The sequence below is a fragment of the Ciconia boyciana genome, chromosome 10, assembly GCF_034638445.1.
Source record: "Ciconia boyciana chromosome 10, ASM3463844v1, whole genome shotgun sequence".
Lineage (NCBI taxonomy): Eukaryota > Metazoa > Chordata > Aves > Ciconiiformes > Ciconiidae > Ciconia > Ciconia boyciana.
The window spans coordinates 6,526,178-6,551,215 of NC_132943.1; the positions used below are offsets into that span (position 1 = coordinate 6,526,178).

The following is a 25,038-nucleotide window of genomic DNA, read 5'->3' on the forward strand; positions in this document are numbered from 1 at the left end:
TGTACAAACTGAAAATAGATTTAGTCATATTTCTTTATATAAGTTTGATTTAGATTTTTTGATGCATTTTCTCTCATTTGAAAGGACATTGAACAAATGCTTGCCTTGTGTACCTGCGCTGTAAATGAGGTATAAAAAAGTCAGAAGAGAGCTGAATGCACCTACCTCTAGCCACAACCAGATTTTTACTGCATATTACCAATACATTTTTTGTTACTGGAATAAATTCTATCCTGGTGTGAGTCTTGCACTGCCATGTGAGTGAGTGTGTTCACTGGCTTCATGCTGTTGATATCCTGGAAACTGGAAGTGTATCAGAATTTTTATATCTGATTATTTATTTTTTTCCTAGTTCTAGAACACAGTGTAATTCTAAAAAAAAAAATCAACTTTTAAAATATTTTGTCTTTTTAAACAGTGCCTAATCCATGCTTGGACCTGACATGTGAATTCATTTGTTTACTCAACCCTTCTGGTGCAACATGTGCTTGTCCAGAAGGAAAATCATTGGTGAATGGAACATGCATTGATCAGAGCCTCTTAGGTAGGTATTGAAAACTGCGTGAGAACCAGAAAATAAACAACTGGTCAGGTTTTGTCATTGCAAAAGGCTAGGCTGTCTGCGAGTCAAGAGTTTTGTGATGTTGTTCAATATACGTATTACTTATCTGAAATGGAAACGAAATATGAAGAAGCAAAATCCCTGATTCAAAAAAAACTGTTTATATTCATCAAAATGAAAAATGAGCTTTCAGCTGAACTGATACAAGATGGTATTTAAAAATGAATGTGTATATATATTGACCAAAAGAAGTTTGAAAAGCTCTGAAGCGTTTTGGATTCCAAATTAAACATTAGCCATTCAGGAGAAAAAAGTAACATTACAGACCATCAAGAAACATCTCTGCTTAGACTGCAGCCATAGTCAAAAGGCAGTAAGAGCAACTTAGCAAATAATAATGACTTTGAAGTAACAGGCAAAAAAGAAAAAAATAGCTGAGATATTTTTATCTAAAATTATATCTTTCAGTAACATCTGTAATGACTAATATCAAGACACAGGAAACCAGACTTCATGGTAAAAGAGCTACTAAGTTCTTGCTATATTTTAGGGGGGAAAAAAAATCTTCTTTTCCATAGAAGAATATTATTAAGTACTATTCCCACTCTAATTGAGGCCAAACCTAAGGTGGTCAGATGGCTGGCATGAATTCTTAGCCAGCTTGAATTTTAAAAGGTTCTAGAAATCATAGAATAGGATTTCTTATGTGTATGAGAAGTCAGAATGTATTAGGCTGTTTTTCTAATATTTAATTCCAGGCTCAGAAGTGTAAGTGATACCTATTTTGGTGAGATCGTCAGTACTTAAAAAGCTCAATTTAGCAATTAAATTAATTTACCTGAATTATCATCATTCTATGGAGAAAATCTCACCTATTTATACTGCCTAGTCTTTAAGTACTGAATTAACACAACTGTGTTTTAGTGGTTTATGATGTGCTATTAATAAAGCTATCCTGTCTAGCAGCATTTCTCTTTCTGTATCAAGAAATTTAAGAATAATTTAGAGAGTAAAACATTATTAGAAAACTTGTCCTAGATAACAAATCCATTCATGTTTTTTGCTTATGTAGGTATGTACATTGTATGCAATGCATTCACAGTACCAACTTTTATATGTACGACACCATGCTCTAGCAAAAACACAGCAAATGAAAGCTTTATTACTGTACACCCTTGGCTGAATACCTATCAGTGTGTAGTTACATAGTAGTTATATAACTATAAAGTAGTTTACAGGTGGTTTACAACAATTTCCACTGTTAGGGGAGAAGTGATGTCACTGAAATAGATGTAATAGAAAACATGGGTATACTGGACAAGGTTTCTAACTCTTGAGACAAATCAGTCTAAACAGCCTTTGTCTTCAGCGAGCATACACCCTCCCTGCCCCTCCAAGTGTCAGCTCTTTGTTCATCTGAGATGGATACTTGTCAAGATTTTCTGGTGATACAGTACCACCTAAAAATTATTTCAAATGACCCATAGTTACTAGTTAGGTGTTGAAGAAAGGACAAATAAAAGAATATCGTTTTTCACTGGTGATTGGTAGTAATTTGAACCCGTGATTTCAGTAATGCTACAGTTTTACTAGTGGGGCAAAGGATTATGCCATGGTAGAGTTTTCAGGAAGGTATGTTTTTATTAGAGAAAGATCTGAAGAGGCTTTTAAAGTATTTCACTGCTGGTTGTAAATTTTTATGGATAGATAGAAAATGCCTAGAGAAGCATTTTTAATATATTGATTATTTTCATTATCTTCCCACAACTGCAATATCTGTTATGCCTTTTTAAAGGGCTGCTGAATAAGTGTTTCTTAGTTTTCTGATTAAAATTATATTTCAAGTAATGTCTAGCATAGGCTTTTTTGTACATTTTTTCTGGTATGTTATTTTTGTAATAGTAGATTCTGTGATTGCAGGTTTTGTAGCCTCATACATTATAAATTATGAATTGAAACAAGCCTCAGTATCATAGCACACTCACAAGTGTATGTTTTTGCACTATTTTGACTTTTTTTAAAGAGTATGAAGTGGATATTAAATGTTTGTCTCATGCTGACACTCCACTTAGGCTTCCAAGGATCAGCGGAGATTCCTGGAAAGATCAGAGTTGACCTCAGGATCAGCATCTTGAATTAGTACAGGTTTATAATTAATGGCTGGCTGACAACCCACTTGCCGTTAATAGGTCGCTAATAGCCTGCAAACAAAAGACAAGTCAAGTTCTAAACCGGGTTCTTTTCCCTTAGGAAGTTATACAGTATGGAATAAAAAAATAGGAACCATAGCCTTCCTTTCCTTTTCTGATGAAGAGCTAGAAAATGTATATGAAATATTCCAAAACGCATACATTCAGCTTGTTTAAACCTAGCATTATATTGTCTTCATTGTCTCAGAGCATTTTTGGCATAGTTATAGATGTCAGTAACCCAAAACAGCAATTCCTGCCTTACAGGGCTGTCAAAACCTGTATATTGTAGAAGAGTGACCTGACATTAATCCAAAGGGAGGTTATATAGTCAGGTTTTTTGTTGGTGTGCAATAAAATCCTGATTCAAAGTCACTTGAAATATTGCTGTTGATTTTGGTGGTCTTCTGGTTTGTCCCTAAAAGAATGAAATCCAGAAGATTTTAATTTGAGATATGAGTATCTGTGAAACACTTTTTAACTGATGTTTTCATTTGGTTTTGTTACTGGTTTGATCATAATGCAATAGTTGTATAGTAGATAGGTTATAATGATTTACGTATGTTATATTATGTGTTCAAAAATACACTACCACTAATTTACAGATCTGAAAATTCAACTTTTAAAGTCTCTTTTAGTGAATGTCATTCATGTAGCAATAGAAGTGAGGTGTACTAGTGAGAAGTGAGGTTGTTTTGTACTTGCACAGTAGCTATTTCAAGTCATGTGAGAAGTCTTTTAGTTTCACAAATTAGTATTAATTGTGGATATCAAGAACCAGTATGACTAAACTGTACTTTTTGAATAATATATAATTCAAGTTACAATAGTCAACAGTAGTATATTGAACATTCATAATAGTTTTTAGTGTCTTTAAGTGTTTTGGATCTTTTAAAATGTACTAAGGAAGGTAGTAGTAGATTTCCATGACTTGACAGAGTCAAAATAAGACAGCGATCTCCAGTTCCCGTCCATCTTCAATAGTGCCCCCAGGAGAGTCTGTGTTTGAAGATTCTGTTTTGATAATGCATATGTCTGTATCCTTGTGAAAAATGCCTTCCAACATATTATTATTTTCAACATTATTATGCCATTCTTCATTTTGGTAGTTTTTGGCATGACTGTTGTAAAGAAGCCTTGCACGCTTTGTACAATTTCTTATTAGTCAGTCTACCTTAAGGTTGGTGACTGGGAGGTAACCTCAGCCTTGCTCTGTTTCTTGTGACTGTATCCCAAAAACTGACTCAGGTTCTTGTTCATTGGATTGCTGGGGGTTTCTTTTAACAAAAGAAAATTGAGCTAAGTCTTGAAATTGTGCATAATATTACTACTGGCTTGATCCATTGAGTTGATTTTTCTTCATAAGTCCTATGTGAGGAATTCTAAATATTGAATCCTCAGCGGCTTTCTGTGAGACTGAATCCAGATTGCTTCAGACAGCTGTTTCACCAGCATCTCTCACAACTGATGAGAAACAGCTTTTGGGTTTGATTTGGCTTTTTCAAGCCAGAGTTATTACAACATATGTGTGTTGTATCATTCAGAATGTTTTTATAACAAAATGAAAGCGAGTTCCTGTGTGTTCTTAGATAAGCTTCCATCTCATTTGTCCCTAGACAATTATGATTGACAGAGCACTGTTCTTTTGTGGTTAATTTATGTGACTTTTTCAGTTTAGAAGCTACCCTTTAGTTTTCAAATGGGTAGAGTACCACTTCATTTTCCTAAAAGAGACCACTGGATTTGCATCCATTAGGTTTATTATATCTGATTATCTGTAGCACAATTAAGCTAAAAATGTACCAAGAGGATGAAAATACAGAGGCTTGCACTGGAGGAAGACAGTGTGTACCACAGCTGAATGAGCAAGAGTAATGAACACTTCCAAGAGTTCTGTATTCTGGAGCTGCACATTTATCACTTTCATTTTAAGAAGGGAATATTTGTGCTCTCTTGGCTGGATGAAAAGCCTGAGAAAAATGACGAAGACTCAGATCTGATGTTGCTTCTGAAGAGAGATGAAACATTTAATTTATCATAGTGTTTCCTTCAGCATATTTCTGTGGGGACTTGCCCACTGCACACATAGATTGCAGGCACACCAAGTGCTTTGACTGGGGATGTAGAGGTTAATCCCTATATACCTTCTTTTTCACCCACAAAGTCTGCCTCAGGGAGCTGTACTAGGAAAAGCTATGGCAGTTCAATCCATGCTATCTTCTTGGGTTTTGTCCTGCTTTCAGTCTTTTTAGATATCAAATAGAACAGGGGTCACACAGAAATCTACTTCTGGTTTGAAACAAATCTTGTGTTTACAGCAGTATCTTCTGTATTTACAAAGGCGTTGCCATTGGGACTGGTACTTCCCAGAAGAGAAGAAAACAGGTTACGTTACAGCAGGTGCTAGTTAGGGTTTTTTCTCACTGTGCATCCTTTTCTTAGCCCTTCTCTTCCATTTAAAATTGTAAAGCAAACAGATGTTTAAAAGAAAAAAATGTGAAGGGAAAACAAAGAGGAGGATCTGTCTTACAGCATTCAGACAAAATTTGGGGATTACAACTTGTCCTGACAAATTCCAGCATATGGAAAACTGGCAGATAGTAAGAGCCTCATCTGGAGGGACAGGAAGATTTATACAACCTTACCATAACATTAGAGCGCTGCACTCTGTCTGTAATAGGTGCATTCAGCTCCGTGAAGGATGAGCTATACCCTTGTCTGAAGGATAGGCAAGAAAAATTACCTTTCTGCCCCATGAGATGAGTATTTTCCACTGCGGGGGGGGAAATTGTTCTTGTCCCAAAGAAAATAGTTCATTAACCTTGGGCTCCATAGCGTCATCTCTCCATTTAACTGCCTAGTCCAGAAATCAGTGGATATTTCAAAGAAAAAAAAATAGCAAAATGTAAGATGCATTTTTCTCAAGAAAGAAAGGGTTGGTTTAGAAATGCCAATAAAAGATGTGTGTGTGATTGGGGGAGAGGGATGGAATATCAAAAAATTGAACGAGTGAAGGAAAAAATACCAGTAGAGTTCACAAAGCTTTGTTTTGCTGCTTTATCAGTGTTTCTTCTGTGTAAGATTTTTCTTTTACTTTCAGTTAAAGGAAAGAGTCAAAGATGGAGCAAATAAGCCATAAGTCCGTTAATGTTTGTGTCAAACAGTCATATGAGGAAGAAAAACGTAACAAAAACTGCAAATCAAAGTTATTTGATTCTTTATTAAAGATATATTAAGATTGAAATAGGCAAATCAAGGCAGCAGAAGACTAAATAACCAGGCCAGGAGAGAATATATAAAATTACATGACCTGTAACCCTTTCCTTTCTTTCACGCTAGAGGGATCTAGTAGCTAGACTAGGAATAGTATAACAAGTGAAAATAGTTAATTCTGTCATTTCAGAAGTGAAAAGAGCAGCTGAGAGGTCTTTGAGTCTGAGTTCCAGCAAGCTCAGACCAGTATTGAATTGACTCCAGATAGAAACTTTTCTGATTTTTTTTTTTTTTTTTAAACTTTGTTCCAATAGTGGGTACTTACTAGAGCTGTTCCCAGCTCTTCTTTCAGAGTTCGTTATTCAGTAATTCAAATTAAGAGTATTCAGCTTTTTATAACAATTCTTCTCTGTTTCTCTCCTGTATTCTTTTTCTTCCTGTCTTCTCCTATGGGACCGTTCTGCTCCTGTCTCCCACACAAAGGCATCTGATCCCCTTTTGTACTCAGTTGATGTGAATCAGCAAGAGTAATTTGATTCTTGTATTTACCTTCAGACAACAAAGCAGCAGAATTAAACCCTTGTATTGTTAAAGTCTAACATAGTATTTTAAAACTGGGTTATCCATTACATCTTTCAATCCTATTTCTTAGTTTATTTAAAGTCCAAAATTGTTGTAGTAACTTTTCTCTGTTTCATATTAGATCTGTGTTGAAACTCTTGAATTTAAACTGTTTTATAGAGAACAAAATCAGTAACGAATTTTAATAATCCTGTGATGATACAAAATATTACAACATTTTATGTTTTTTTCAGGAACCATCTCAGTTGACCATTGCATAAAGTTATAACATATATTGCATTTTAAAAGTATAAGACATGAGTGTCCCAATCTTTGAAAGCCAATTGGATCAGAAAATCTTTGCTGTGGGCAATTTTTGACTCAGTATATTTTCCTGAAAATATGAAGGCATGTATTTCTTGGTGTGGTTAGAGTAAGCGTCAAGTTTGTAGTTCATGTTTTATAGTTCTAAATATGCCTTTTGATACTCTATTTTTCTCTTGAATTCATAATCTCTCTTAATTTCCTTTTTTTTTTAATTTTATATCTTAATTCTGCAGAATTGCTCTAGAAGATATATATAATATGTTTTTAATGTGCTATCAGAAATGTTCATAAAAATGAGCACTTGTCTGTACTTCAGTGTTATTTATTCAATTTTTACCAAGTTCTGCTCTATAAACTCATGACTAATGATAAGTAAAACAGATAAGATAAGCAAAACAAAAATAGACCTTCTCTCCAATAAGATATGCTACATTATCCATTTAAATAACTTCTGTAATGAGTAACTGAAGAATGGTTCATGGAACATCAAAGGATTTAATGAACCACCCAAATAAATAAAACACTGAGGCATCCTCAAACTCCCAAATACAAAGTAGCTTTGTTACAGCAGATGTATATATCCAGGGTGGATACCAAAGAGAATGTGGAATTTCATATTTTTATTGTCAACACCTGAAACAATGATGTGCCAGTCAATCCCCCACAATAACTTTGAGATCTGTTGTCTACTTTCAGCTTAATTTGAGAGAGGTGCAATTGCCTGCAAGATGATCAGTTCCCAGAAGTTTTGTTTAAATAGGTTTGGTCCCGGGTTACATGTCTGCACCGTCTCAGCACTGGCCGTGAAGGGAGGCAGCCAGACCCTGCCGAGGAGACACGTACATGGGCAGGAAAGAGAGACTTGGGTGCATCCAAAGAAAAGGCTGCTGCTGCATAAGCACAGTTATATTACTGAACTTTGCAGAGTCCATGCTGGAGAGAACTGTTCAGCTAGAGGATATCCGCCATTCCTAAGTTCTGCACTTACAACGCAATGTATTTCTTTAAACATCAAAAAAAGGAGTTGGTGTGCCTGTGTTGGTCAGTGTTAGACCTCAATAGGACAAATGGGAACCTTGACTCTTTTTCATTAGTTGTTTAATAAGACAGATTAATTCAGCAAAACATCTACAGCTGGTGGATATATTACTGAAGAGTTCTCAGTGTTTGTGGTATCCCTCTTGTTAAAAGCCGTGTAGGTTCAAATGCTGGATTAGTTAGGCAGCAGTCTGGCTTCACAGGATTTGTTTGCGAAGTGAAAGGTCTTATTGCTGAAAGCAGGCTTTGGGCTGGAAAGGTGCTTGTCTGTTTCTCTAGGATTACAATTCTTTGGATGTTTGAGCATTGTACGCATGCTAGTCTATAATTAATTTCTTGTTGGTGTCATTGAATGATTTTATATCTCGTTCACTGAAATGAATAGAGATTTATTTTTCAAAGTGTTTCCAAGACAGGCACAACTCTAATTGCAAAACAGCTTTATAGAGAGATTGAATCTGGCCTAATCAGAATTTGTGTCACCTTGTACCTCACTGGTAAGAGGGTGGCACTACTGCCGTAAGCACTCGGTGAATGCAGAGCAGCAGGCGGTATCTCTTCTCAGTGATTTTACAGACTGAGCAGATGAGAAAAAGAATAAATCAGAAAATATGGCTTAGGAGTAACAAGCTAGTACGCAAACATCAATTTTTGATAAGGGTTTAAAGGCTGAATAATTTTCTTTTAAATATTTTGGATAGGGTTTAGTTAAGAAGGTTGTTAGTTAATAGAGAGAGTGGAAGAGAGATCTAAAACGTCAAACGGGAAAAGGCCGAGGTCACCAGCAAATGACTGGGAAGTTTTTGGAGATCCCCCAGGTGAAACCAACTTTCATTTTTTCATTTCATAAACTAACTAGGAGTGATAGTTTCAAGCAAGAACCCATACTGTCATTACTAACTTACATCCTAAGGAGGTCAGCTTTCCTGTGGCATCCTTTGGACGAGGCATAACTGCCAAGGCGAGGCCCCCAGCTCGGTACGGGACAGGCTCCCAGCCCTGCTGGACGGGCTACTGCAGCCCCCACCGACTCTGCAACTCTCAGTGAGGGCTTACAGTCTCCTAAGTGTGTGGGTTTTTTCTAGCACTGTGGAAACAGAAGTGATAGTTTACTTTCTCTATTTTGAAAAGTGATTTTTGCCTCCTCATTGGCAGGGATCTGTATCTGTATTTAAGATGCAAGGTTCTGTTTTGCCAGTTATGTGAAATGGGCTTGTTGAAAACAACCCTGTGTGTGTGCTCTTGCTGCAGATGATACCTGTAAATTAACCTGTGAAAATGGAGGAAAGTGCATTATAAATGAGAAGGGGGATCCCCGATGTCACTGCTGGCCAAGTTACTCTGGTGAAAGGTGTGAAACTAACCATTGCTACAATTACTGCCAGAATGGAGGAACCTGTGGAGCCTCTCTCCTTGGTAAATATTTCTGAGCAGCTGTATCTTACTACCTGCCTTAACTTAAATGTTTGAATTTATTCCTTGTTTGTGATTTTTTTTTCTCTTTGTAACTTAATTGCTTTGTCCATGCTTAAACTGTGTGCAATATAGCAGCATATACCATACATATACTTTATAATCATAGTGCTTTTCATTCACGTATCTCGGTGTTTTAGCAGAATTAAGCTGCATCCCACAAAAGGGAGCATGGAAGTAAGTATTCAGTATAAAGACGCACATGTCGAGGTGTAGAAGTGGAACTGTAAAGCGTAAGGTACAGTCAGACTACATCTGGAAGAACCCCACACATCTTGCTCTCTCTTTATCTCAGTTCTCCCTCTACGTTGTTAGGTGCATATACAGAGCTATTTCCTTAAATTACAGAGCTGTGTGACCTCAATCTTTTACCTTTGTGTTACTGGAATTCATAAGGGAGGCATTTTACTCATCTAATTCTCAGGAAGATTTGGTCGATCAGAATTCAGGTACTTTGTTTTCCTGAAGGAATTTGAAATCACATCTCTTATCTTCAGGGAGATTATCCTGACTGTCAAAACGCGGGTATTTGGCAGTTGATCTTTGTCCCTAACACGTAGGCTGTTGTAGCTTGTATAATGCAATTAGTGTTTGGGCTAGAGAGGGAAAGTGTGATAAGAAGTACTCTAAAATTTAGTAATTATGTGAGAAAGAAGTTGAATTCTATTTTCTGCTCTGAGGAATATTTAAATATTTGATTCAAAGTAGAACAGCTGGAGAAGAGTTTGCTGTCTTGTCTCTTCTCAGAAGCCTATCAGCTGCTGAAGATGGTGTGAATCATTTTCTCCTATGTGATGAAATGACCAACACCCTCGTCTCTGAAAGAAAAGTACAGTACCTGACTTTAGAAGAGGAGTTTGTGGCTGTTTAGCACAAACAGAGAGCTCCCTGTAATGCAGAATTAGATATCTTAGTCTCTGTGACAGAGGGGGCTTAGATCTCAATGTTTTCCTCAGCACTCCTTACTAATTAACTTTAGCTTATATAGTTTAGTAATTTAGCTTCACTTACTATGCTGGCTTCTCTGGAGCCTCCTCTTATTTACTGAGATGTGGCAGCAAAAATCCAAGTGAATGCAAATCTAGCAATCTGTCGTGTGCCAAACAGAGGATTTTTCAGTTCTGAGTACTTGAGGGTTAATAATGTTGTTCTTAGTTAACATCACTAATAATGAATAAATATTACAAAATGAGAGTACTTGAACTTGAAGTTGATTAATTATACTTGAAACTGCTTCTAGCAGCTGATGGAACTACTGACACAAATGATAAGCAGAGGTTTTTCTCAATACAGTGAGATCAATACATGTTTAGTGAGGACATGCAAGTGAATGAAAGTAAGTCATGGGTGATTTAAATGACGTGCAGATCTTCCTTGTCATCTGAAGAGAGGATGTTTACTCCCACATCTTTACATGTCTGGCGTTTAATTGATACTTTTGTGGGGTTAAAAGGCTTCATAAAATTAATAACGCAGCTCCTAGAACTCAGCTCAGTTCTGAATCCTGCAGAGACCCCAGGGTTTTATTTAATCCTTTTCTTTTGGCAGCAGCCATAGGGCTCTCTCACCTCCAGCAGCTCGTGTTTTCTTCACCAGGCAGCTAACACTTGCTGTGCTCACACAGCTATGCTATCACCTGGATATTTTTTTTTTTTTTTCCCCTGCTAAATCCAGCCCCTGAAATCTCTCAGCCTTGCTGAAATAATTAGTGTAGTAGGTTTGGTCACCAGTGAGTAAAGGAGAGATATGAGCAGATTCTACAATATGCTGCTAAATTGTTAACCATGGCCCCAGCTGCTACAGAGGGCCTGGAGATGCAGGCATTAGTCTTATTTGTGCTTGGTCTCAAACAGGATAATGTGCCTGCACCAAAAATGCATCAGCATGGATGTCACCGCAGTCATTTCATTGTTCAATTGCCTGATTTTTGGGAATCCGGACCTTTAACTGCAACTAAAGTTTACTGTACCACACATGGTCAAAGTGTGCCAAGCCTTTATGAGCCAAGACCAACACAGAGCTGGTTCTGATGACTCTTACTGGGCATACCTGCTAATAGGAATACTCTTCTGCTGTGCCGTGTCCACTTTCCCAGTTTCATAGAACTTTTAACAATCACATTTCAAGTTAACCAGATTTCCTATCTGCCATTTCCAATTCATGAGGGTAGCCATGCCTTGAAGCCTATACCATAACTTTCACGTGCCGGAGATGTGGAAAAATGAGCATATATCTTTCTAAATCAAAGTGACTCCATCCAGCATTCCAGATAAAATTTTCTAATTGATCCGCACCTCATCTTCCTTGCATGCCTAGCCCCTGGACCCTGTAAATATTCTATTAAGAAGAAATCTCTATTTCTTATCAGACTATATTTCTTATCTATATCAGGCCATAAATTGTGTGTTACTGAAACAAACTAGCATGTCAGCGAGATGTCCCCTTATCCTAGTTCAATCTAATCCATGATATACTAAAGCCATTCTGTACCTTACAGAGGGAAGCTAAACTGGACGCCCCCAAAGCATTGAAAACTAATTAAGTCAACAAAGCTTAATTCCTCAAGTGTTTTTGCAACGACTGTTTCCTCTTTCCAGTCAAATATACCACTGTGCAAAGCATGTCATTCAGTCATTGCATCAGGGAGTGCACGTTTAGCTTCAGGCACTGCACATACCATTCCCAGTTTGGACTGAGGGTGTGAAATCCAGACCAGAGCAGCGTTCACTCACTTCCTTCTCGTTGTCTCAGCCTTCAAGGCAGAGTTGATCAGCTTCTTCGGGTTCATATGAGAGTCATTAGTATATATGTTACTTTATTCTTGCACGTTGCAACATGTAGGAATATAAAGGTTCTTTATTACCAGGAATTGCTCTGGTTTTCCTTAATGGTTGTAAAACTTAAGCATTATGTTGTATCTAGATTTAAAATATTACGTCCTACCAGGTTGACCTGTCTGCTAGCAATAGGTACACTGCACTGGTTTTTTTTTTTTTGGTAGAGAATTCTCTCACATTTCTGGAAAGTATAAAATTACTATTTTAAAATAAAGGCAGCTCAATATCATCTTAATTTCTTCTACTGTGCTATTGCTATCTGTACATACCGCCTCCTGTGCATACCACTACAATGCTCACAAGCACTTCTTCAAAAAGCAGCATTTATACTTTTAATCCATTATACAATTGGCTCATCAAACTGTCCTGCTAAACTGATGCAATCAAGTTGCACTTATTTTCCCAATTTCCTCTTTCTTTTAAATTTATTTTTGTTCAAAATGATGAAGCTTTTTCCTCTGGAAGTTGCAGAGGCCATGTGTGTGCGAGTGCCAATCCAAATCCTATCCGCAAAATATAAATGACCTGTGATATTTTCAGCTTTCTTGACTCTATCGTTCTTAGAAGCTCCAGTTGCCCTTACCAATTCTCGTATATTATCCAAGTCAAACAGCTTTGATGCAGTCGATCTAATGAGTGTCATTCTACACACATGCCCTCTGGAAAGCTTAGGGACTGCCAGTAAATTTAGCCTCACAGGGAGATGAACTTCTGCAGGGTCCCTGCTGCCGGAGGCTTCCCTAGGAGTCAGGGAATTTCCTTACTGTTGGCTTCTGGCTCAGAAACGGAGGAAGAGATATCCTGAAAACAAACCTGTCATCATATTCTGATATAAATAAAGTGATGCAGCATATGAAATACTCTTCAAGTGAATGTGTGTGTTCTAATGAATGTGTAAATCCTGTTCTCTTTCACCACCTAATATATAATAGTATTGTGATAACTAATTAAGTAAATTGCAGAGTATTACTCTTTTTTTAAAACATGATTGTTCTAAATCTTTGCTGGATGTGTTAAGTTGTGGAACCTCATTATCTGCACACAAATGTTAATTTGTTAAACAAATCCCACTGGCAATTCACGGATTATTCACTGTTGGTTTACTTACTGCTAAGCCTTTTGGCAAATTCCTATGTGAACATTATATAGCTAGAGATTGAGGCAGCTTTAATTAAAATTTATAAGTTTATGACAGTTGTATTGAACTACAATAATTGAACAAAGAAAATGTCATCAGTTAATTAAAAGTACACATCTGAGACATGTAATTAAAAGTTTGGGGATAATAACAAACACTTTCCAGTAAGCCAAATTAATGGAAATTTGGAAAAAAATTAAATGTTACCATAAAAATGCAGTTCCTTTCTCATTACAGTTTAAAGTAAAAACGTTGGAGCAATAATTTACTAAATGTCTTGAACACATTAACTAGATCTAACTAGTTCACAAAATTGGATAAATACATATTTGTACTATACTTACAGTATGAAGAGTATGTCTAACCATATAGGGTTGTGATGTTTGTATCAAAATGAGTAAAAAATTATTATGTCTTTCCACTAAATGAAAACTGATGAAATATTCTCCCAAAAATAATTATATAGAAAGTAGATATTATTTTATATTCTATTTTATAAGCAAAACAAGTTGATTTTGGGAGATGGTGCATACTGAAAACACTGTCAGTGAAGAACCTGTTTACTTTGCTAATGTCATATCAGTCCCAGTAGTCTCAAAGGGGGATGCTACATCATCTTGTCACCAGGCCAGGGACTGTGGGAAGGGGAGAGGGGTGGTATTCAGCTAGATGTCGAGGCTGGCTGGACTGGCTGGTCTGGTGCACAGCTGATCTAGGGGTCCCAACCGAACCACCACAACCAGCCTTGGTAAGAGCAGCCTTTGAGACTACTCTAATATATTTAGAGATTGTTTTCTCCCTTTCTTTCACAACAGGGAGAGAATGTATATCTGTTGGGATTGATCCCAATCAGCTCACTAACTAATTATATACAGTAATACAGCTTCTCTCCACTACTTTTGGTTCTGTAAAGCTAATTATGGTTCATCAGCCACACAGAAATGAGTTATTGTGATTCCCACAGACTGCTGATAACTACTCCAGAAGGCATGATATTACTTACAGTAGGCTGGTGTAGTGCCATGTTGTTTTCTTTAATAGTGACAGCAAGTAAAATATGCACATTAAATGTGCATATTCACACATAACAACTTAAAACCACACATTGCTAGTAGTGAATTTACCATTGACTGGAAGAAATAAATAATCTATGTCTTGGTGCAGGCATTCATCCGGATGATCTCGGTTTTCAAAACTTTCAGAAAGCTTACAAAAATGGTCCTATTTCCTTTATTTTTTCATTGAAAAATACCTTATGTGGTCATACAAAATACATAATATTTCTCTGTTGTTTAGGCAGTAGCATGAATCAAAGTTGATCTCCTTAGAGTTCTGCTCATTACAAAATAAATGTAAATAGGAGTTTAAGATATATGAGTAGATTCCCAAAAGAAATCACCTAGTTATTAGAGAGACAGTGCACTAAAATATTTATTAGCTATTTTTTGAAGATGATTTGAAAAGTTATTTGCTATTATATAGCAAATTAAATTGGCAAACTAGGAGTAACCGTTCTCTGTCATCGAAACCTAATTGAACGTTGTAGGATTTTGATCCCTATCATCGTCTTATGGATGATTTTTCCTTGTAGGAAAGAGGGAAACTGCATTTCATCTTCATACCAAAAACTTCACATATTTTGTTCATGTCCTACTGCCAAAAATAACTTCATATGTCCTAGAGTCACCATACAGTATTCTCCTTTCATTTACTAAATTCTGTGCAAAACTGTCAAACAAATATGTGAGAATTTTATAAGTTTGTTTCAAGTTCTATGAGAATTAAGATAAAAAAATCTGTAAATTATTATTATTACTTTTTTAAGAGAGAGGCTACATAGACAATCTTCAGAGAATAGTGACTTTCAAGTACATTGTTTTCCCAGAGAATTTTCATTATTATTTTTGTTACTTGTGTTATATGTCTTATCAGGCACCCTTTAATGTATTCTCTGCAATTCATTTCTTTAGAATTGTTTTGTAGAATTATTTGAAATACAAAATGCTCCTATCAATATAGGGACTACATGCATTATGTTTCCACTTGCATATACATACAGTGAGAAACTCAGTGTATCCAAGAATTAGATTAGAGATAGTAAATAACAACGTGCATGCACATTCATTGTAAATCACTGCAAGTGAAGAAATCCTGAACAAAAAAAAGGTGTGCTTCTTGCTCTCTAGATATTATTACTGTGGTTTTGAAACTGGAACGTTTACACATAAGATGCTGAGAATGTGCTGCCACGTTATCCTCCTTGACACTTTGACAAACAACATTTTTCAACATAAGTAACCGAAACAGGAAATTTTTCTTGGGATTACTATGTTAGAGAAGAGACTAAAGAGGAGGATAGGTGAAAGCTAGGATGCTAATCTATAATAGGCAGAGGAAAAGAAGACAGTATTCTCATACAGTAAATCCAGTTGAGGATTGCACTGAAGAAGGAAGAGCTCAAAACAGGGAAATTTTTTGTGTGTTTTCTTTCAGAAAATTATTTTGGCTCATTTTTGCATTAAATACACCAGAAGATGGTTATCTGAATTTGAAGCAGTTAGCATTCCATAAACCACTTTCCTTATTAATATTTTTCTATCCTGTAATGTGTTGTGAACATTTCTGTGGTTGTGAAGATTGGGAATTGAGAGACAATTTTACTTCTGTCTCTGTACAGCTCTAACCCTGAAACTCCACAACCAGTGTAAATGCTGAAGTTCTCTGTGCATGAGATTACCATGCAAAGTTTGTTAGTTAGGATATGTGACATCTTGGTTAACATGACTATTTCTTTTGCAGAAATAAATCAATATTCTCATTCTATGATACAAAACCTTATGGCATTGTTTGTCATTGTTTAATACTGCACTTTTATTAAAGCGTTCTTGGAACCATTTTGTATCAGATATAATTCATGAGAATAAGGCAGATTAAAATGTCATTATTAGTATTATTTTAGATGCCAACAGTCTGTGTATAAATAGGCAATGAACTATTAACGTTACTAAAAGTCATGTTAAATTGAGTGACAAAAATGGGGTATAAGCTATACTGTATTAAATTTTCATATAACTGTCAGCAGTTTGGCATATTTATCAGCCTACATTAGCAAAGAATAGAATAATCTTTTCTACAAACTAGGAAAATATCATTGCCCCATCATTTTAAAAAATAGAGGAGTATTAATAATAAAAACTGATTTCAGACCTCCAGATCTATGTTCTATCACTATTTTATTTTAACAGTTTTATTGAAACACTGATTCAGATGAAGGATTATGTGAAACCCCCTGGTTTAGGGGGAGAAATTTAAATACAACTGTGTACATGGGGAAAAACAAAAAGAGTGTGTGCTAACATCTGAGTTCAACATCTTTGATTTAATGTTTAGATCACAGGGGACAGATATGAATAACCAGGCTGATGCATATTAAACTAGTTAGAGCTATTTTTAAGTCAATGGTTTTGTTCCTGCTGTACTCATTAGAGGAAGAGACTAACTGATCTCATGGCCTTTAGGATGATTTGCAAAATACTTTAAATTAGCATAGCTTAAAATAGAAAATACAGAAAAGAATTACTTGAAGAGTTTCATGCAAGAAGTAAGTGAAGGAAAAAGAATAAATAAATCATTCTGCATGAATAAGAGAGAGTAGAAAAAATGAAGGCTCTTCATTTGCATTAAAAAATTCTCCAGCAAATATGATATTAAATGATTACATAGTATTAAAATAAAAGCAGACCAGAAGAAAATTAGAATTGTGGGGTTTATGGAATATTTAGTTTAGTCTACATTACTTTCATGAGACAGACAACTGAATAGAGAATTAAAAAAAAAAAAGTAAGAAGGCTTGCACAGTTCAGAGTTTTAGATGCAGCTGTGGTAAAAGTCATCAGGAGGCAAATGTGAAAGTAGTTGTGGATACCTGCACCAGACGTATTAAAATGAGGAAACAATGAATGAGACAAATGACAGCAAGGAAGGGACCTAGTCATAGTGCATCAATAAATCAGGCAGCGGTAAGGATTTCCTGGTAGATCAGTATAAAGATGAGAGAGAATTATTATGGAAAAGTAACTCTTAAATGTTATTTCATTTGACTACTTAGGATGTTGGCTCTTCTGTACGTTTTAAACCAAGTCAGGCCCAAGTCAAGCATAGCTTCTTTTGTGTGCTCACTAACCCACCCCTCCATGAAGCAGAATTTTTTATACATAAGAAGTTCATTTCTGCTCTATGGTGTTGTGTGAAGTTTTTCAAATGTAAATGCAGTGATAACTGGAGTTGCTCATCACTAACATATTCCCTGACTTTCTCTGATCTCTTTTGGATTCCACAGTCGTATCATTATCTTGACTGGGATGTCAATAATAAAATCAAATAGGTTATTTTCCCTGTTTATGCCTGCAGTTCCAGTCCAAAGGGCTTCTGCCTCATACGTACAGTACCTGATGTAGTTAACTTGCTAATCTGATTTACTTTAACACTTCTTAACATGTAGTTCTATTCCATCACTGCCAAAGACAAGAAAGGAAATTATGAATTAGACACATTCAAGGAAATGTGTATTAATTTTACAGCAGCCCATTAGTTGCCTCCTTTTCCAAATTTGCCATAAACAATTATATTGATGTTCCCATTCAAGGCCAGACATTTCACTTCTCCCATCTTAATTCTTAGACTTTTACCGTTTACGTAAAGCACTTGTGTTACCGTTTGGGTTTTCTGTAGTCTACTTATGAGGCATTCCTTTTGTTCTGATACCTATTTACTCTTTGACTGTTGCTTGCCTATGCACGGTCCTTTACTCAGAGATATGGTATTTCTGTGACTTTACTGGAGTCTTTGCCTGTCAGCTATCCCTTACCCTGCAGTGACCCAGTTAGGCTCTTGATTGTACTTGCCAGCAGATTGGGTTCCTTATGATTCAAATGAAGACCATCCTGTCTGCCCCTTTATTTCAGAAGTGTCCTCAGGTCCTGATTAATCTTCTTCTCTTTCCTTACCCATCTGAGAAGCCAGGAAGAAGAAAAGTCTTAAACTCTGTCTGTTTTCCCTAAGTTTAAGAAAACCCTAAGGGCTGAATGAAAGCAAAGGGAAGGAGGGTGGGCGAAAAATAATATTTTGTAAGAGACGAACAAGAATGAGAATAGATTATTAGGAAGTGAGAAGGGAGATGGCTAGTTGGACACATCAGGTCATTTACTTGAAGAGAAGATTACAAATGAGATATAAAGGCAAAGTCAGGAGATGGAAAAACATTTATGGGATCTAGAATTTTGTTTTAAAGAAGATAAGCCTTAAGAAAAAAGTCAGGGAAAAGTGGAAGAGTTTAATAAACCAGTGGAATTGTAACAAAGTTATAAATCCTTTAGACATGAGATTTAGATAAGGAAAAAAAAAGGGGGAAATTACAATAGGGAAGAACCATAGGAAGAAAATGCATCGGGTTTTAAACACTATTTTAAAACCCTTTAAAAAGAAGCTATAGACTAGGAGTTCATCTTGTGCAAGTATTCATCCCTAGGTGTTCACTACTTTTCAGACATTGAATATTGACCTTACAGGCATCTTTGGTCTGATGCAAGACAGCAAGTTTTATGTTACAGTAGGTATTATATGAGAGGGCTAGGATAACAAAACTGGCACAGATATTTGTGTTTCAGTAAAAATTGTTATGTAAAGTCAGCTACTAGAGCATTAGTAAATATTTGTATATTCATGTGATTATATGGAAAAGTTTGCAGATTTGAGAATAATGGAGTGTATTCTGAGGAGGCATCGATGTTGATTATACAAACGTTTATCCTCTGCAGCTGGAGGAACCCAGTCTGGCAGGATAATTTGAAGAGCTTAGTCATATCTTAAATTCCTTCTTAAGACCATCTTTTAAAATAATTCCCAAATACAGAGTCAATGACCATACGTGCACAAGTGTAAAATGCCTACATGCAGTTTTTGAGGTGTCCATATCTTACAGTGCTGACTTGCTTTCTAAAAGGTTCTGAATTCAAGCGATGTTTGCAAAGGCATGTTTTATTAGTGTCTAGAGAAATGTAGTTGGGCTTATACATTACAACTTGCTACTGTTGTGACAAATGTATTTATCTGTACAGGGCTGATTTTTATTTTAATGTTTATTTAGTTTTATCATAAAATAGTTTTCTTTGTTTTGACTAGGGAGGCCTACCTGCAACTGTGCGCTGGGTTATACAGGACCAAACTGCAATCAGACGGTCTGCGATAATTTTTGCCAAAACGGAGGAACCTGCAGTGTCACTGCTGGGAATCAACCCTTTTGCAACTGCTTGCCTGAGTACACAGGAGACAGATGTCAGTATTGTAAGTAATCTTCACAAACTCTTAAATCTGGATTTATAATACTCTTAAAGCTGGATTTGTAATAAAAGTTCTAAAAAATGGAAGTTTAACATGATTTGAGTAATTTTTCTACGAAACATGTTGGTAAACTTAGCACCAAAATGATTTATACTGCTAATGGAATGGAATCTGATGTATTCAAGTGATCTTTGAATGTATTTCCACAATATCTATTTACATGTGCAGGAGAAGAAAAAGCTTTTTTAGGAATGTTTTATTTTAGTATTTTCATGAATGAATATGTACAATGGAGCTGTACAAGACAGCTGACTTTGTCAATAGAAATGAGATAATTGTGTTAAATTTATCTACTTCAGCTTCTCATATTTGTTATCTTATGCTGGTGGAATACCTAAACATAGCAAATTGATGTAGTTGGTTAAAGAATTTCTATGGTATCTTTTATCTTCGCAGACCATCACTTGTATTTCCAACTGCTACTTTACCTTTCATTTTTATTTCTAACCCCAGTAAGCACCATGTTGACTTTTGACTTTCATGCCTTTATATTCCTTCATCTTACTCAATCTAAGATAACTTTCAGTATGGTTTCTGCCTCCTTCTAGTATGGAAAAATCAGGATTTCTAAGTATTACTCTTGTTTAATTCTCAGGATTTAGGTTCTATCCTCTGCATCTGAGGTTCTCCATAGTTTGCCTTTCCACTGACCCATCAGTCTCTTCTCACTGAGATACTGTTTTCCAAAGGTTTCCTTGCTCTTCTCACTTTTTAGAACTTTCCTTCAATTTTTACTTCTTTTACAGAGGAGAGGGGAAAGAAGATTATCAACCAATGGGCCTTCTTTTCTTACTCCATTTATCTTTCTTTTCTATCCATGCTTTCTCTTAGCATGGATCACCATTATCTGTTTTCCAGTGACTCAAGACATTTGAACATAATCTCGAATTTCTTCTTTTGGTCACTCATTTCAAAATTACAGTTTGTCTTCCTCATGTCTCTTCAACATGATGACTCACTAGCAACCCTAACCTAAAACTGGTTATTTTTCTGAGATCAGAATTACTTGGTTTTTTTAATCTCCTTTTTTCTGCTCCTGCTTTGCTTTGACTATAACATTCTAAAATAGAGGACTGTCATAGTGCTTGTTATAGAATAGAACATTAAGTGTGAAAGCCATCATCTCCTTTGTACATAATTCAGTGAATTTGCTGAAGAAGGCTAGATTTCAACAAAATGGAAGGGAAATTAGCTGTTATAAAGGTCTGGTTTAGAATTATCTGCAAGATACAAAAAGTATTTAGTTTTAGTGAAAGGTCTGTCAAACAAGGAAAGGGTTAGTGTGTATCTTAAATAGGCTTTGTACTGAAGTAAACTGAATGTATTTCCAGTTGGAAGACTAAGAAATAAATTGAAATCTTTGAATGGAAAACCAGCAGTAATTGTGATTCTCTCCCACTTGGTATTAAACAAACTGCGTGGATCCACAAATAACTATCTGCAAACACAATTGGGTATTTGAAAACAGTATAGTACATAAATCATGCACAGACAGACACACAGATTAAGAAAAAATATTTACTTGAGGCTTACCCAAAACCAAATAAATTGTTTCTAGTTGAATGCTTCTGCAAACATCTTTTCTTTCTTCTTTTTTTTTTTTTTTTTTTTTTAAGAATTAATTTAAATGTAAATTTAGGAGTACTTTTTAAACAGTGCTTATTATCAGATTTGGATTGTCTGCTGACACTTTGGAAAAATGCCGCAATACAGAGACTCAAACACATTATAAAATACAAAATAAAATTAAGCTTTTGTTTATTTAAACCGTAATACTTTTAGGAAAAAAAGAGTCTTAAATCTTCTAGAGTGTTTTTTTTGTGGACAATAACAGTTCTATGAAATTGTACAGGTTTACAGTTAATAAATTCACATCTATGATTTTTTTCTTTACTCACACATATGTATGATTTTTTGCTTTATTAATCACATTCACTTTGTATGCCTGTTGGAATATACTAATATAGCATTATTGCAAAGATTGGTTGCCTCTAAGATATCTTTTTCAGTCTTTCTATGATGTGATTGAAACTAGTTCATATGCAAAGGATGATACGTGAATGTGCATAGGTATTTTACTCATGCTCCCAAGCTGAAAATATTATTAGTGTTTTTTATGGCAGGGAGAAGACATTTACTTGCAGTATTGCCAGATTGCAAAGACCTTATTTTCCTCATACTTATAGTCTCCAATTACCCAATGCAGAGTTTCTCCTGTGATTAGTTCACATAAGGGCTAATAACCAAAATGTGTGCTCCGTGTCAAGGCACTGGCACTGCTCAAATAAATTTAAGTGAATGAATTTACATAGAATTCTACTAACATCGTGCATGTTGTTATATGCACATGAATTTGATGTATTTGAATATAACTCCCTATTTTAAATTCCTGAAATAAAACATACAGACTAGTTAAAGTTCATTTCTTGTATCATTTAAGACCCAAACAACCTAAAAAATAGAAGACGTTTTCACGCAGTTACAATCATTCAAAGTGGATATAGTGATCTCACAAGCTGTTACTTTCCCTGAAACTGAAATTCCTTTCTTTAGCAGGGAAAAAAAAAAAGAATTATTTTCGTGTCATTTCTGTCCAAATGTAGCATATGCATTTTAGATACAGCAGAAGATTAAAGGTGTTTGTGACTACAATCAATACTAAAAACCAATAATTGTTTTAGAGTATGAACTTCCTATTCCTAGGTTTTGGGTTGGTTTTTTTTTTTTGTCCTAATGTGCATGGAAACGTTTCCCCCTTGCAATGCTTTTTTCATAAAATGTGTCTCAATATTAGCTTTCAAACTACGGTAGTCTTTGTTCAAAAAACAGGCCCCCTGCTGCAAATTACCATTCTGTACCTTGAACTGGGGAACGGCAAACAATGAACTACTTCATTTAGTGTCTTTTAAGCCTCTCTGGTTGCTCACTAGTGATTCCATAAGCAGATGAGTCTACAGCCTGCATAGATAGGTGGAGGCATTTAACGAATAATCAAATAGAAATAACTCCTCCAACAGTCGTGTTTTCTCCTTTAGCAGAACTCTTCCAGCACAGTGAGTACCAATGGCACGGCAGTCAGTACATACTTCTCAGAGATGTGGAAAAACAGCACAGAGAAGGATAAACAAAATATTTCCCATTTTATGAGATACTCTCACAAATCATCCGTCCTAAATATATTCAGTAAAATATATCAATTTTAGTAGTCTCCAATTTGCTGCTTACAACGTGCCCCCAGTCAAATGGCAGCTTGAGAGTTTACACTTCCAGACTCAAGGCTGAGGTTGCCAGTTGGCCAAGGTTTAATTCTCTAGTGAACAGCCCTACCTCTAGCTGCTACTGCCTCACCCTTAGCCATATCCTGAGCTTCAAAGGGCTTGAATTTTTTAGTTTTGTCAGAAAGGTAATATTTTATTAATATGGATCAGGTTAACTCCAAGCTAATACAGATGCATGGTTCAGAATTGATACGTCTTATATATCAATTACTTCATCTGTCCATCAGGAACACCACCAAAAGCTCAATACAACATGTGAACTACACAGAACTGGAGAAAGTAGTAGAAACAGAGAGAAATAGAGACTTTGAATGATTTGGCCCCATTAAGGAGCTTAAATGATGACTTTAAAAAAAAAAAAAGTTGTCACTACCACATAAATAAAAATGAACCAAAATGTTAAGATACCAGTATATTGTAGCTCTGGAAGCTTCTTCAGTTAGGCAACTTGGTTTTTTTAAAGGGATATGAAAAAAATGAGACAGTTACTGGCGCTTCTAAAGAGTTAAAGAATTCACTACTTGAAATCTCTGTCCTGCTGGCACTTAAGCAGTTAAAAAAGATAATGGGATCTTGCACAGTCTATAAAGATAAGCATGTATGTAGTTTTTTGTAGAACTTATGGATTATGTCTTTATATATTATTATTAGAACTTCATGAAATTTTAATATGTGGATAAATGAAAATAAAACTTAATTATTTCAAAATACTATTTCCATTTCAGTTTAGCATAATGCTGTTAATGGTAATGTGAAGGTATCAGAAGATTTTTATTCAGCCAATGTCCCATTAAATACATTAACATTGCTCTGCTTTTCTCATCAGTAGTCTTTATATTATGTGGGATGATGCCATAAATGGTTAGACATCTAGAAGGAAAAAAAAATTCTCTTGTAAGTTTATCCTTCTATTTCACTTCTCAAGACTATATCGTTAATATATTATGTGTCTGTTTATGGGATATTCTTGATTCTTGTAGTTGCCAGTGAGCCACCAGCTTCATTCATCATTGTGTTTTTATTGTAGAATCTTTTAAAACATAGGAAAGTAAGGTATTATTTTTTCTATGATACTCCTTAATGCCTTTTAGTAACTAGCTTTCATGTTGCTTGCAGATGTTTGCCACCATTATTGTGTGAATTCTGAATCATGTACTATTTCTGATGACGGGAGCGTAGAATGTGTCTGTCCCGTACGATTTGAAGGTCCAAAATGTGAAGTGGACAAGTGTGTCAGATGCCATGGGGGACATTGCATAATGAACAAGGACAGTAATGACATAGTATGCAAGTAAGTGTGTGTGTGGGGGCGGTGGTTATGGTCAAAATTATATATTTTATGGCGATTATATTGCAGTATCCTTCTCTTGCACAGTGGCTAGTCCCTGAACCAGTCACATCAGAACAGTTCCTTTGTGTGGCTCCTGCCCATGCAAAACCCACTGGCTCCTGCCTTTTTAAACCAACTTTTGGAGCACTCCTCACTGGGGGAAGCATAATGTGGCAGGAGACTGAATGGGTCTTCACTTGGAAAAACTGGAATATTTAATAAAGTTAACAGTCGAGTTTACCACACTGTTGAAATTTGTTCTTTCTGCAGTATCTCTGACTGCGATAGAGACATAATGTATACTAATGAAAGCGCATGTACTAAGATGTGCTGCTATCTTGCCGAGTGGTTATTTTGTATAATAACAGTTTATTTTCATAAAAGGAAAGATTGAAAATATTTTGTGTAAAAAGCTCACTGCCCGTGCTAGCTTTTCAAGGTGGAAGTCTAGAATTCTTGCAACCATTAGATCTTACACATCTTATAAAATCAATATTTTAACATATAGGTAATTATAAAGGAATTCACCAGATTTAATAAAATATTGATTGCTATTTGTATTTTTTGTTAACCATGACAGTTGCACTAATGGAAAGATTGCCTCTACCTGTCAGTTATGTGATGGCTACTGTTACAACGGTGGTACATGTCAGCTGGACCCAGAGACAAATATACCTGTCTGTCTGTGAGTAT

At 35.7% G+C, this 25,038-nt stretch overlaps 1 protein-coding gene across 1 annotated transcript in view; it reads left to right on the plus strand.

Annotated features, from left to right (window-relative positions):
• Positions 1-25,038, plus strand: part of LRP1B (LDL receptor related protein 1B) — a 309,784-nt gene that overhangs the window by 264,034 nt on the left and 20,712 nt on the right. The window contains exons 75-79 of the mRNA XM_072874983.1: positions 419-544; positions 9,142-9,306; positions 19,519-19,680; positions 24,132-24,306; positions 24,926-25,030. Coding sequence (XP_072731084.1) covers positions 419-544; positions 9,142-9,306; positions 19,519-19,680; positions 24,132-24,306; positions 24,926-25,030 — 733 coding nt within the window. The remainder of the gene's footprint in view (positions 1-418; positions 545-9,141; positions 9,307-19,518; positions 19,681-24,131; positions 24,307-24,925; positions 25,031-25,038) is intronic.